Genomic DNA, 14982 nt, shown 5'->3' with positions numbered 1-14982 from the left:
CTGCCCCTGCTGGTGTGTATTTGTGGCACGCTAATAAGGCACATGCAGACAGCCAACCAGGTCCCGCCTTTGCCATTTAGCATTTAGAATATGAATGTATATTAACCTCCATTTTGAAACACAGTATGTCCAGGAATGACTAAACTGGCTTCAGTTTGTATTCAATATGACCCAAAATGAGTGAGTGAGCCCAAAAACTTAGCAAGAAAGATTTTACAGAGGTCAAGGCAGAAAGAGGTTTTCCCATAGACCTCTATAGCACCAGAATCACAGATTTTGCCACCTGGTGTCCTTCAGTAAGAATGCAGCTTTAAGGCACTTCCTTTTTGGCTTAATTGCTCCAACCTGGAAGCTACATCCATGTTTTATACCGTCTATGAAAGGAACGCATCATTAATGCCCAGTTAAAAGTATTTTCAGATAAAGAGTGAACTAGAAATACATCAGAATTATGAAGCTAAATTTACAATCAAGGAATGATTAAGTGATTATGCCTGGGGTAAAAAAGATTTTTTAATTTCTTTTTCCTTTCTTTCTTTCTTTTTTTTTTTTTTTTAAATAAATGAACTGAAACGGTGGCCCAAAACATCCAAGCAGTCTAGGATTGCTACACCCCAACCCAACAGTCAGCCTTCTTTCAAAGTCACTTAGATCTTTTCCTCAGAACCAACAAGGCACGCTCGGCATTATTATATGTGTCACAGAGCATGAATTAATGTTAACTGCTTAATTGTACCATGCGGGCTCCTGTGTGGACTCATCTGCATTCATTTTCTCTCTCTACTCATTTAAGTTCTTTCTTCAAAATTTTCCTGGTATAAATCTGCCAGCGTTTTTTCACTAGTTTGCTTTCATGAGCTTTATGTGAATTTGTTCAGTTTTTTTTTTTTAAGCTATAGAGCATGGGTATAGAGGGAGGGGAGTAACAAAAGGAGAAAGTGGGAGAAGAAAAGAAAGACGGGCAGTGAGTGAAGGAGTGGGCTTTGTTATTGTAGCAAGAGAATGGTGACGTAGAGTTAAAAGGCTGAATTTTGCGATAAGAAAGGGATCCGTGGTGAGCGAAGCTTTCAAATATGAAACGGTGTTTACACAAAGGCAGAAGAGGAGGATTTAAGACTAACTAAGATGCGCAGAAACGTGCACGGGCACACGAGCGCATACATATGCACAAATATGACACTACCTCTTACTGAGGACCAGCCAGGAAATGAGCCTGAGTGAGTGAGTGAGTTGGGAAGATGGAAAGTAAGCAAGAGATTAAAAGGCAAGGCGTGAGAGGAGGGGTAGTCTGAAGAGAGGTGGGAGTATGAAAGACAAATCTTCCTAAGAGCGTTTGAGAAGAGCTGTGTGCAAAGCTATCGTTGACTGAAATCCTTTAGAGCATCAAAGATTTACTCATCATGCCTAAACACATGAAATATTCCTTCTACCCCACCCCTCCCAGATTCGGTATCAGCCTCCCCCCCCCTCTCTATGTTTCTCTTCTTCATCAGCTAAAGACCAACTTTATCTGTCTTTCCATCTGTCATACGTTTCCTTTAATATCTTCCATCTGCCCGTGTATTCGAATAACACGAATTACAGCAAACACTCTGCACTCGGAGAGAAATGTAAACACACACCACCCCAGCGAGGGTTTGTTAGTTTTTATCCATTGCTACTGTCCTGAAGGTTGTTAGCACATGTGCAGGCTTTTGCTTTGACTGCCAATAACAGTGAGGAAAAAAAAAAAAAAAAAACATCCCAGAGTCAAGACCGCTTCTACACACAAACACACAGATGCTGCCATGCAATACTCCACCTACAGGCACACACGAGTGCACCTGGGCAGAGGAATACAACATGTACTATTATTCATGCACCTTTTCCTCTTGCACACTACAAGCAGCTTTCAAGTATGTTATGATTGCAATATTACTGAAGGTGGAAGTATTAAAACTAATAGACCCCATCCCTGTCCTGCACTTGCTGTCTTTTCTACTTCTGCCTTACAGGAGCTCCCACCATTTTCCTTCATCGTCACTCCAGCCCCAGATGGTAAAGCACTGTGACCAATTAAAGACTTCCCTGAGGACAGAACCAGTTATAGCCCCAGCCATCTGACCATTTCTGTTTTTTAGTGTGTGTATGTGCATGTATAAGCCTCGCAAAAGATATCAGTGCGTTTTAATCAGACTACAAAGCCTTGTTTTTTGGCCAGTTCCATACACATCCTCCCTTAAAAAGCATATACTGGCATACAAGTCCAGAAATAGTCATCTAAAGGCTTTGCTTTGTGCATAAATATGCAATGACAAGGTCTTAAAATCAAGTGAAAGAGAGGTAGGGTGTACTAGTGGTGCAAAGTCTTAGCATCTGTGTATGTGTTGTGTTACCATTTGAGAAATAGTGTCACTGAAGGAGAGATGAGTGACAAAGGGAGGTGGGCAGTGCTCAATCACCAGGCACCCATCCAGCAGGGCAGCAGATGAGGGAGCAACTGTCTGTATGAGCTGCCAGCACTGAGGGAAATTAGGCATATGCCAGTCCTGCCCCTCTCTCTCACATGCAACACACCCACACACTCACACCCACTTCTTTCCGCACACATCCCAAGGTGGTCACCCTGGCACCGGGGCACAGGTGGCAGCATATGTTCGTCGTCTGCTCTGCAGTCGACTGAGAGGGAGGAACCGGCCATGCCTCTGTCTGTTTGTGTGTGAAGCATTAGTCAGTACTTACAAAAGCTTTTAGATACTTGCAAGTGTGTGTGTAAGTGTGTGCATTGTTAGAATCTGTACAGCAGATTTCAGATAGTGGTCTGTCCCTGAGTTGGAATTTGAAGCCAATCAGCTTGCTTGCCTCTGTGCCGCTTCACCAAATTGAGTTTAGCCTCCCGGGCTTCTCTACTTTTATTTTTCACTTCTACACCAGCACTTAAAAAATAGCCCCTGGCATTCATCCTACACTCAAATCCATTACATCGGACATTTTAACTAAATCTGTTTCCCATTGCAAATAATGAGGCTGCGATTAGCATGCTAATGAGGTGGGTGTGATGCTAATCTTTAAACCGGTATCAGTAGAGTCCCCACCCCCTTGTGCCTTTCTTTGCACATGCCTGTCAACAAGGACTGCTAAAACCATGCAGCATTATAAACAACTGGCTTACCCATGAAAACTTAAAGTGCTGCACAATCCCTGTCAACTTGCTGTATGCAGATAATATTCAAGCTAGAGCCATGTGATTAAGTTGATACTGAACATAATCTATAGCTGCTTAACTTGCTTGGTCTTTCTTTCTCATGCTTGATACTGTGTATGACCCATCAGTCTGCAGGCACAGTCAAATGAAGTGCAGTTTTTAAGTGTTTTTTCCCGTAGTCAGTTGTGCTGCCATTTGTGCAGCACAACTGACTAGCTGGCAACACAACACTAGCTGGCATTGAACGAAAAATAAATTTGTATGGGTGGAGTAAAGAGTAACTCAACAATGCCAGTATTCTACTACTGCACACACAGGATACGTCACTGTAAAGACATTAAGTCTTTGCATTTTTAATTTAAGTGCCATGAAAAACAGTATTTGTGCATGCTCTTGTACATAAAAACAAAGTGTAAATACATTCCAATGGTGGTGCATGTCCCTATTAAAAGGATTTATCTGATACTGAAGTGGGAAAAGCCCCCCTTTATTCTCAGATGAGGCTTCAAAACAACCGCCAACTTCAAACAATGGAGAAAAAGCACTCCGAACCGTGTGACTGCTCGAGGATATTACACTAGAAGTTCCACTCTTTACCAACACATTTTAACAACATGAATGCAACCACTCGTTAGCAAATTCATTCACATCCATATTCATGGTGAATTCATATTCAAACGGTGGCTGTGCTCCGTTAATCTCACAGAGGAGGCAGCAGGCCCCTGAGGGTTAGCGCTTAGCTAAGCTAATCAAATCAACCAGAGGAACGGTGGAGTATCTTCAGCCCATTACATAAACATTAATACACACATCCGCCTTAATGCGCACATGTGCGCATGCATTTCACTGCATACAAACATGCAGTTTGAAGTTTTCTAATTTGTTGACACATGAAATCCTCTTTCATTTGCCAAACTCAGCAGCATGGCCAATGAGCTAAGTGCAGAGCATCAATGACATTAATATTTTTGTAAGCCTAACAGTCAAAATTTGCAAGGCATTGAATGTCTCAAAGTGTGTCTGTAGGGATTGATGGTTTTCAGCTTTGTAACAGCAATAGCTGGCTCATCATACACTTTAGTAGTTTTCACAGGTACAGCAAGTCCCCTACAAGATCCAGGACCTGATTTGGTCCAAATCTTACTCACTGTAATAGGGTAGAGTGGTGTGAACAGAGCCCAGCTATCATAATGATCTCCATATAAAAATGCTGCTTCAAGTGCAAACTGACTACAGAAAAACGGATATGTTTTTCCTTTTTTTAAATTGTTATTATCTCCTTGTTTGTTTGTCAAATACTATTTTGGGTCAGGGTTGTTAATCACATTCACTTAGACCATACCATTTCATGGAAGTCAGTTTCCAGTGCTCGATCCACTTGGATCCGAGTCTAAAATGTTGGACCTGTTAATATTTTTAACCTCATTAGTTTGGTCTTCTTTGATTTTGGCAATGTATGCAATGAATTTGTCCAATATCTAAATTACCTTCTAGCTGAACGTGTCTGTTTAGTGTTTCAAAGTCAATCACAAGGCATACAGTTGGCAAGACTTGGAGTGGTACCTAGAATCAGAAAGACGTGTGATCTTGACCCTTTGCGAAAAGTCTGAAGCTAAAATTAAAATGTAGCTGCTTCTCTAAAGCCAGTTAAACTGGCAGTTTTAAAGAGCCATAGGTTGGTGGAAAAAATACCATTTTGGAATACATTTCTATCTACCCACTACACAGTTTGTACATGTACATACAATACTGTACAACCTGTCTTACAGGACTACAGAGAATCAAGGTATCCTGTTCAGCACGATTATATTCAGTGCTACATGTTCTATTCAGCAGTTGTATTGTCTAACACAGTGATCCACTGGGTTGTTAAAGCCCTCTTCAGTGATGTTCAGAGGAAAGTGTGTGCTCCAATGGGAGCACTACAGCACCATCCCTCTCAGACTCAATTATGGGTGCGACATCTGTCCTGACTGACAGCTCACTACAGTGTGTGACTGTGGCTGTGTTTGTGTATCCAGCGTGCATATATAAATGTGTCTGCGTATGGTGGGTAAGAGCGGCAGTAATGTTATCGAGCAGGAAACCCCGTCTGCTAAAGTGGATGAGATGTGCAAGAAAATGGCAAGCCAGACATAGTGATAAAATCTCTTTCCATCTGGAGTCCTGCCTAGTCCACGGCTTAGAGCCAGTTTGTGCATGCATACGCACACGTGTATTTGTGAGGGCACTTAGTGATAACACATTGACTAGGTCCTTACTCTTGATTTTTTTAGCCACACCCCAACTCTCTGACAGCCTTTGCACTTTCCTAAACCTAACTATACCTTTAACCCTGAAAACCAAATTTAACTCTCAAAAAAAGCCATCTGAAGTCACGATGGCAATGTCAAAAGGAATGCCGAATGCCGTAAGGAATACTGCGATGGTTCACTCACACAAAGACAGGAAGTCTCTATGTGCACACACGCACAAATGTCAGAAAAGGAAATCTAATTATGAAAAGAAACAGAGACGTGTTAAGGCCGACGTGAGGGGAAGCAAAGAGATTTAGGTGTCACTGCAAGGAGAGACAAAAGAGATAAAAAGCTTCAGTCACATACGGGCCTGTGCTCCCGATCAATACCAAGAGAGACAGAGATACAGCTTCCCCTGTCTATTCATCTACACTCTCGTTCCCTTACTTGCAGTTTCCCCAAGCAGTCAACATCTTAGTTGTCTTTTTTTATTTTCAGCAGAGCTTCATCCTTATGTCTTCCCTTAAAAAGGGAAAAAAAAAAAAAAAATTCCTATCTGCATATCTTCCTCTCATTTTTCCTCATCAGTCTTTATTCAATCACGGATTTCCTCCACAATCTTGCACTTCAATCACCCTTACAGCTTTCTCCTGTGATAAAGCTCAGCGAACAGCTGTATTGACAAAACCATATACCTGCATGACAAACATGGGGGGGTGGGGGTGTTGCTAGAGTCTAGAATAGGAATTGACTCTGTGGATTGATGGAGCAAGCAAGAGTCAGATGGGGGGACGGCATGGAAAATAGGTCTGCAAAAGATAGTGAGATGACATTTTCCTGTTCTGTCTATTCCATTAAGTGAAGCAGAGGAGTGCAGCTTGGCAGCATCAAGTCCCTTGTGAAGAGAAAGGCAGGGGAGACGCACAAATCAGACACACACACTCTCGCAATGCTGAGCTCAGCAGAGGCATGATCCCGCCACTCTTGCTGCGTATGTACGTTGAGCAGTGCACAGTCTCAGCTATGCTTAGAAAAATCCACACTCCTCTTTGCCCTCTTCACAAAAACTTACACACGAAGGTTACACACATACAAAAACACATAGACCGAAAAGATAGCTGCATTCTGACTTTGGTTAGGCATCATTTTACAACACAAGAACATTTTTTAACTAACAGTAGGTTAACAAGATGGAAGAAGCAACCCCCTCCAGACTCTCCATCCACTGGAACTGACATGTTTGGGTTTTTATCTCTAAACCAAAAATAATTGCATACTTTCATTATTTGAACTGTTAGATCAGTGCTCACTAATTATTAATTATCTCGTACTTGTACTTGTCAAGGTTTAGGAAACCTCAGGCAGCAAGTTAACAGTTTCTGAAGGAGGACTGTGAGGGACATTTGGCTGGTTGTGGCTAGACAAGTATGTCAAAGCATCTCCAAACAGCAGGTTTTGGTAACTTGGGTTAGCACCTACCAAAAAAATAGTCCAAAGAAGGAACCAGTAAATTGGTGACCATGACTTAGTAGCACAGGGTGCCACAGAAGAGCTACTACATGAAAAACGTGGCTGTAAGAGAAAGGTTGCAGAGCACACAGAGCCTGCTGGAAATGACACTTAATGAGCGAAAGACTGATCAGAGTAACTGTGCTGACCGATGTCCACTGCTACAATGCTTACAATGGTGCACACGCATCAGAACGGGACCATCTGCTGCCACTGCCATGGTGTCTGCGATCACAGGGCATCTTCAGAGGTCTCTTGAAGTCCACGCTGCGACAGATGAGCTGTTTATTGTGGCCGCTTGGTGTAGAGAGAATTATGGTAAATAGAAACAGGCTACCAGATTAATTATGGTGAGTGTAACATTCATCTGTGCTTTGTACCACGCTAAAAATAGTTTTGATGAAGCTCAAAGTAGAAAAAAATATAAGATGCTCCTGCAATGTTCAGTCTTTTTACAGTTTGTTTGTTCGCGTCCTTTGTATTGTCATTAATTTTGCTTTAAAACATTAGTTGCAGTTAGTATTTTAGTTAGTTTTGGTTTAATTAGTATGTTTAATAAGGCTCATGTCTATGCTAGAGAATAGAATATGAGCACAGCAGAAAAAAATTATTGAAATTAAATGAATGAAATATGGACCGTAAAAATGACCAAAATGAAGTGTGACTGGAAAAATGTGGTACTCTGCTGCAGTTTGTTCTGAATTTGTTTTTTTGCCCAGCAGTATGTGAATAATGGGAATCTCCTAGGTCTCAGCTCTAGTCTTTTACTTCTTCCTCTTTCCTTCTCAGATGCCTCAATTTGTGCTGGCTAATTGCATTTAGAAGTTGCCATGCGGTTGGTAACTGCATTAACCTCGGGAGTCACATCAGGCAGAGACTATTTAAAAACGCACCCCTATAGCGCCAGTTGTATTGTGGGTAATGCCTCGAGGAGGTGTAACCAATCACACTGGAGTGAGACGAAGAGCTCGTCATTTATTGGTCACACACTCTTTCAGTATTGCTCCACTACCTATTTCCAGTACTGCCCGCTTCTGTCCCTATCCTGCTCTTTCCCCATCTTTGCTTTTTTATACCACACATCTTTCTCTTCCCCAAACTGCTTCCTGCCAAACGTGTTTTTCTGATGTCACATCTCAAGATGGACATTTTCTTCTTTTCTCTCATTCAGAGGCAGCGAATAACAGGAAGGCATTTGTTCATAAATGTACCATGGCTTTGATTATCCATCTTTTTTACTCTGTTACTACAGTCCTAGATGACTGCTGCCAAACATGGAGGGTAGAATCTGTATATGTGCCAGCACAATGACTCTTATGTGTTCTATGGCAGTGAGGGTATATGGAGATCAGCGTGTCTCAGCAAGGGCTTGTTGTTCTGCTAGCTGTTGGACAAGCTCACACACAGGCTGGTGCGTAGGATAAGGACAACCGTGACGGCCATGTCAGGCTGTTGTCCTTTTCTTCTGCAATCTGATGTGTAGGAGGGAGTCAAACAGGCACATGCACACACACACACACACGTGCATAGAGGAAGAAAAGAAAAAAAACCAAAACACATACACACAAAAGCATACATCCAAGTGCAACAGACTGAGCTTCGTCAAGTCATCTTTGACTTTAAAAAGCTTCACATCACTCAGGTTAAATGCACGCCTTATGTAATACTTGCAAATGACAGTGGAGCATAAACAACAACAAATACAACTATTACAGTAAAACCACATGATTTGTGTGTGTGTGTGTGTGTGTGGGGGGGTGCATTTATGAGACATACACCCTTCATTATGATGACTGTAGCAAATTGTGGTTCACTCGACCCAGTTTGCTAATCTAGTAAGGCAATGTGAATCATAATTATCCCAGTGTCAAATAGTCAAGTAGCAGTTTTCATCGTTGTTTTCCACACTTCACATCAGAACTGCCCGCTGAAAGCTGAAGGTTCAAAGAAGCAGTCGAGCATTCAAGATACAACAGCACGCCCAGCGCTCCCGTTTAACTGATGAGAGAAACTCAGGTCTGAGTAAAACTCATTTTCTCATCACAGGCCAGGCCCGTTCCCTGTAAGGAACCCATGTATGATATGGATACCTTGTTGAGGTAACAAAATGTGTGAGAAGCTGTAGCAACTGAAGTGCATGCAGACAGCTGTGATTAAGCTCCAGCAATAAACCCTTAAATCTCTGGATGTACTTAAGTTTAACACTAAAGGCCAGGCTAGAGTAAAAACACAGAAGCGTGTTGTTTTGAAGAACCTTTATGAATTTATACATTTTTCAAAAGGCCATAAAATTATGCTACAACACGCTTTATTAGAACAGACATATGTAGAGGGTGAAAATATTTCCAATATTGAATATTTGAACTACTAAATTTGATTTCGCTAACATCGTTCTAAAAGTCTGGGGGAAACCCTACTGCACAAATATTTTCAACCCCGCAGCGCAAAAAATCTACACTATCCACACAGTTTCAAGTTGGGTACCTAAGATGAGCGTCACCAGGTCAGTATATAAACAAATGTGAAACGTGATCACAATCCCCCTCCGCTCATATGTTATACTCTTTAATAAAGGCCAGTTAAGTTTTTAGCTCGTTTTCACACCTATAATTCATTTACTCTGGTTCAAATCAGCTGATGAATTTGTAAACTTTAGCTTTTCCCCCCATGGTTTGGTTTCTTTTCACCACCCAAAGTGAACTTCAAGAGAACAAATGTGCTGTGGTGGGAGCAACAAAAAGTAAATACAGGAAGAAGGTGTTGTTTTCCGGACTAGTGGACAACATGGAGAATCTACATTCATTTTACGACCAGCTGCTACAGTTTGTGTACTCTGTGTGCGTTTGTGGAACTCTGCCACAACCTAGAATGCAAAGCAGACCTGAGCTTGGTTGGATCAAGGTTGGATCACGAGCTTGTTTAGAACCGGACCGAGCTGACCTTTGACCTTTAGGATAAAAAAAATATATATCAATTTGTCCTACTGCATTTGCATAAAATGTTACAATTAGCATATAATTCTAAACTTATAGCCCAAAAGATGTTTTGTGAGTCTGTAGTGACTTTGCCATTTGACAAGCAAATTCCGATGAAGTCATCCATATGAACCCCCCCCACACTCCAATTTCTTTCCACAGAAACCTGGTGATAATACAAATTTGTTAGCAGATGTTTTCTAATTTACACATTCAACCAACATGAATATTTACATTAAGCTACATTTCTTGTCACTGGATGAATTAAACTCCAATGTTCAATGCTCTGTTTTGGCTTCCACATCTCCCCAGGGACGTTAACCTCTGCTTTAGCATCTATGTGCTCCTTGAATTTAAATTTTAAGCTGCTAAACATGTGTGTTTGGTGTTGCGTCAACAGCTTGCCTCGCGACACTGGAAACCATCCTGCCCTTCCCAATCCAAATATCTTGAAGAAAATTATAAAATGTCAAATCTAACCTTTTCTCCTTACTGTTTTGGAGCCACTCCGTGATTTAGTGGACATAATGTAGAATTTGTGCTGTGGTGACTAATTATCTTTTGAACAGGTGAAATATTGGTCCTCTGGGACCAAGCAGAGAAACCTTTTCAGTTGATTAATGACTTTAGTATCATAGAGGACATAAAAGTCAAACTTTGTGTCTACTCACTCCCCTAAGGAGAAAAAAAGAGGCAGCTATAACATTTCAAGTAGTCAACAAAACACAGGTTTGGTGTGTCTAAACAAAAGTCACATAATTGTGCAGAATGGTGTCCAGGTTCATGACTGAAACTTTGCTTCTCCTTAGGCAGCAGGTATTAAGTTTCCATTCCCTTTTCTTTGTACAGAAGGATGACAGTGACTGAAACATATCACCTTGAGTCAGACTTAATGCAGTACTCAGGGCACAGATCACTGTGCAGCCCTTTCCCCCTACAATTAACCCAGCCACCCCACTAGCAGACACTCACACAGACATATCCCTTCTGTGTGCCCTTCTATCTCATTTCCTACATGCCCATATGTCTTTTAGAATACTCCCTGCTTACGATTGTCCTTTGACACTACCCTTGAAACACAATTCCTCAAAGGCAGCATCAGCAAAGGAGTTTTTAATACATCAGAGGGAGAGCAAATTAGAGAAAGGGGCCGGGGCTGATAATGAATAGAAACAGACACGTGACAGTATGAAAGCCAGAAGAATGTGCTAGAGAAGAGGAATAGGAGGGTAAGAGGAGGGAGAACAAGGTATTGTTTGTTCACAGCGGTCCAGGGAGGCAAGCAGCTGCCAGGGGATCACAGACGGACTCAAATGCACAGCAGAGGAGGGGGGGGGGATAAAAAAAAAAATGTGGAGACCCTGCTGTGTACCCCTGACCCTAGAAACTGGGTTAAGAGGTTAGAGACACAGAAAGAGGCTCAGATAACAGTCCCTCAACACCTCCGTTCACATACTCTGTCTAGCGCTCTCTCACAAACTGATCTATAAATACTGTGCGCTATCAGCACTGCTGTTTCACAGTGCCCTGCAAAAGAGCCCTGCCCCACATTCAGATCATACTGCTCATGCTAGAAAATACAACTACTAAAGTCCTAATAATAACTCTTATTTGGTGGAAAAAACAAAACAAAAAAAAAACAACAACAAAAAATATTGATCTTCTAGGCACACAATTTCGTTGCGGTGGTGACTCAAAGTATGCAAATACTTTGTATTTGTATTTGCCAGCTCACAGTGATACTGTGCTTTCATCCCATTGGAATCTGCTTTAAGCTTTGACCTTAAAAGGAAGGTCAGTCATGAGAGAAATAAAGGCATGAAGTTATGGAGGGAATGGAGTGACAGCTGTGTCTTCAGTACTGCCTTTTGGGTAGATCTGTGTATGACTCTGGAACATAAGGAGTGGAAGAGGGGAAACCACTGACTGCAACAGTCACTTCCTGCCAGTACACTAAAAGAGCCCACGGCAATATACAGTTGGGTGGTGTGGATGTGTCTGGGTTTTCCCCATTCAAAACAGGTGGGATTATGTGACAATGTAGTGGAGGTGAAACTCTTTCCAAAGTGTGCACAGATACTTTCCTAGTCTTTCATTTTTACAATTATGATTGTCCTAACTGTCAATCAAACTATTATATGAATTACACCAAATGGTTAGTATTCCATTTTTTAGCCAATTTGGAAAAAAAAAATTTTTAAAAATGAAAGTGGTCAAGTTCCTGCTAGCACGCAAGTCTGTCCTTAAAATTGATGGGAACACCACATGCAGTATTGTGCAAAAGTCTTGAGTCACTCCACATTTCTTTATATTTTGCTTCCAAGGAGTCAAACTTACCATCTGAATGTCACAGCAGACTCATCAGATGAGGAAATGTTTTTCCAATCTTCTGTTGCCCACTTTTGGGGAGCCTGTGTGAACTGTAGCATCAGTTTCCTGCTCTTAGCCGACAGGAGTGGCAACTGCTGTGGTCTTCTGCTGCTGTAGCCCATCTGTTTCAAGGTCTGGCATGTTGTGCATTCATGCTCTTATGCATACCTTGGTTGTAATGAATGGTTCAGATCAGCTCAAAACAGCCTGGCCATTCTCCTCTGAGTTCTAGGATCAACAAGGCACTTTTCACCCCAGAGAACTTCTGCTCACTGGATATTTTCTCTTTTTTGGATTCTCTGTAAATCCTAGAGATGATTGTGCGGGAAATTTCCAGCAGATCAGCAGTTTGTGAAACACTTAGACCAACCTGTCTGGCACCAATGTTATGCAAATCATGTTTTCCCCCATTCTGATTCTTTGTTTGAACAAAGAGACAAACTTCCTTGTAAATTTTTTAAAGTGAACTCGAGCATCATTTCTGAAGGTCTTTCAAAGTTTCTCTTTGAAAAAAGGAGCTAATGTCCATTCATTTTCAGTCCCGTCTTTGTACCTGACCATTTTCAGAGTATTTTTTTGTTGTTGTTGTTAAGCCACTCAAGACTGACCTATGAATCATTCAAGCATAATAATCATTCAGTCACCTAATCAGGGAATGAACCAGTGTTGTGTTTGCACATAAACAACTTAGCAAAGAACCAACTTGTGACAAAACACACAATTTACTCCCATTTATTTTGTTGAATCTACTCAAAATGCCATACAATTTGACAGGCATCAAATAGCATTTTTGTACCAATAGGATGATTATCAAATAGCTATTAGCTCAAAACCCGGAATATCAGCATAGCGTGCATGTGTCCTTATAAAAATAATCTGAGTTTCCTCAGATTTTTCAAAAAGAAGAAGTGGCAGCCCATAGATCTGCCTACAGCAGATGAACAGAATCTGAAAGACCTTAAGGAAAAAAATAATCCATCAAAGACCTGACATGGGACCTGAGAGATGCATCTGACTCTTCAGCTGATTAATCTACTGTTCACTGAAGCCTCATCAGAAATGGTCTCAGTGGAAGGGTGGCTGTCAAGAAGCCTTCTTAAGTAAGGAAAATAAGAAGAAAAAGGCTGAGGTAAGCCACATTACACAAGAACTGGACTGAAAGTCAGTTGCAACAGGTCTGATGGAGTGATGAAATTTTTGGTTCAAATCATCATCAGTATGTACAGAGGTGGTCAGGTGAGAGGTCTAACAGTGAGTGTCTACATCCATTAGTAAAACACGGTGGAGGCTCCGTCAGGGTTTGGGGCATCATTTCAACCAAATTAGATTAGAGAGATTAAACTTTATAAATCCCTTTAGAAAGATTCTGTCAGAGAAATTAAAGTTCCAGTAGCACCTTTTTACAGATAAAAAAGGTGGTGTTGGGGATCTGTGTGAAGCTGTGTGGGGTCATCTTGTCAGAGAATGGAACAAAAGGCAGCCAACAGCTAAACAAGAGTTGAATGTCCTTCAAGAAGCCTGGAGAACTATATCTGAAGACTACTTAAAGAAATTATAAGAAAGCTGCCTCAGAGTTAAGGCTGTTTTGAAGAGTAAAGGTAGTCTTTCAAGCTTGTTAGAATTGTACAAATTGTTTTGTTTTTTTTCTTCTATTCTGTATTACGTCTCAATAAATCACTGCACCTAGTTCCCATTTTTTCAAGCTAAATATTAAAAAAAAAAAAAAAAGAGGAATGAGAACACTTATTCACAGTACTGTTTATCTGTGAAGTAGTACATAAACTGCACTGCTGCAAAGGTTAGATTAGTGGTAATGAACCTCTGTTTGAAAGGTGCACAGCAAACCTCCTCTGCCTAAGCTGAATGCTAATTCACTATAAAATCTTCCAATTATGTTTCTGTGTGTGTATCACAGATGTCACATTAGCTGCATGCTCATGCTCAGCTATACACAGTTTTAATATCTCTGAGTTTGAGTGTGCGTGCGCGTATATAAACATGTTTCTGTGTGTACGTGTGCACTCTTAGGAGACTCACCAGTGAGGTTGGTGCGTGCACTGTAGGATCCCAGGTATCGCCCGTCTGTGTTGGGTGTGTAACACTCAAACAGACCTTGGTCCTTGGCCTGCACCTTGGTGATGTGCAGCAACGCTGAGTCACTGCTCAGCTTCTCCACAAAGATTTCCCCACTATTCACCCTCTGGGAATACACAGCATAGGCATAGTTTTTCGTGGATGTGCTCACAATGCGAATCTCCCGGTCGGGCGCTGAAGGGAGGTACATGGACCACTCGAAGTTCTGCTCTGTCCCCTCTTTGTAGCCTGTCACGTTGCACCAGATGGTCACATGTGAGCCTTCAGTCCGTATGAGCGGTCCACTTTCCACAATTACCACTCTCTGCGCCACAGCAGCACTGGCTAAAGACAGGGGTGGGAGAAAGAGAGAGAGAAAAAAAAAAAAAGTGGACAGGGTGAAGGCAGGGAGAGAGGAAAGAGAGAACACGGATTACAAAACTGCAGTTTAAATATTTAGCATTAGCAGAGTTTATGCCCCCACATCTCCCAGGAAATACAGAAACAGTGTGACATGTGCAACTAAGCATTCATGGGAGGCTTACCAAGGTTGAGGGGTGCACACACTCAAACAGGTTACTAACAGCTATCATCTAATCACACTCACTGCAAATCACACACACTCACATGTTAA

General features: G+C 41.5%; 1 protein-coding gene across 1 annotated transcript in view; it reads right to left on the bottom strand.

Moving 5' to 3' along the window:
* The window catches only part of igsf3 (immunoglobulin superfamily, member 3), an 86078-nt gene that overhangs the window by 52440 nt on the left and 18656 nt on the right, over positions 1–14982 (bottom strand). The window contains exon 3 of the mRNA XM_030758683.1: positions 14313–14693. Coding sequence (XP_030614543.1) covers positions 14313–14693 — 381 coding nt within the window. The remainder of the gene's footprint in view (positions 1–14312; positions 14694–14982) is intronic.

The sequence above is a fragment of the Archocentrus centrarchus genome, chromosome 21, assembly GCF_007364275.1.
Source record: "Archocentrus centrarchus isolate MPI-CPG fArcCen1 chromosome 21, fArcCen1, whole genome shotgun sequence".
NCBI classification, from domain to species: Eukaryota; Metazoa; Chordata; class Actinopteri; order Cichliformes; family Cichlidae; genus Archocentrus; species Archocentrus centrarchus.
Note: the sequence above shows the minus strand (reverse complement) of the source record. Positions and strands in the feature narration are given on the sequence as shown.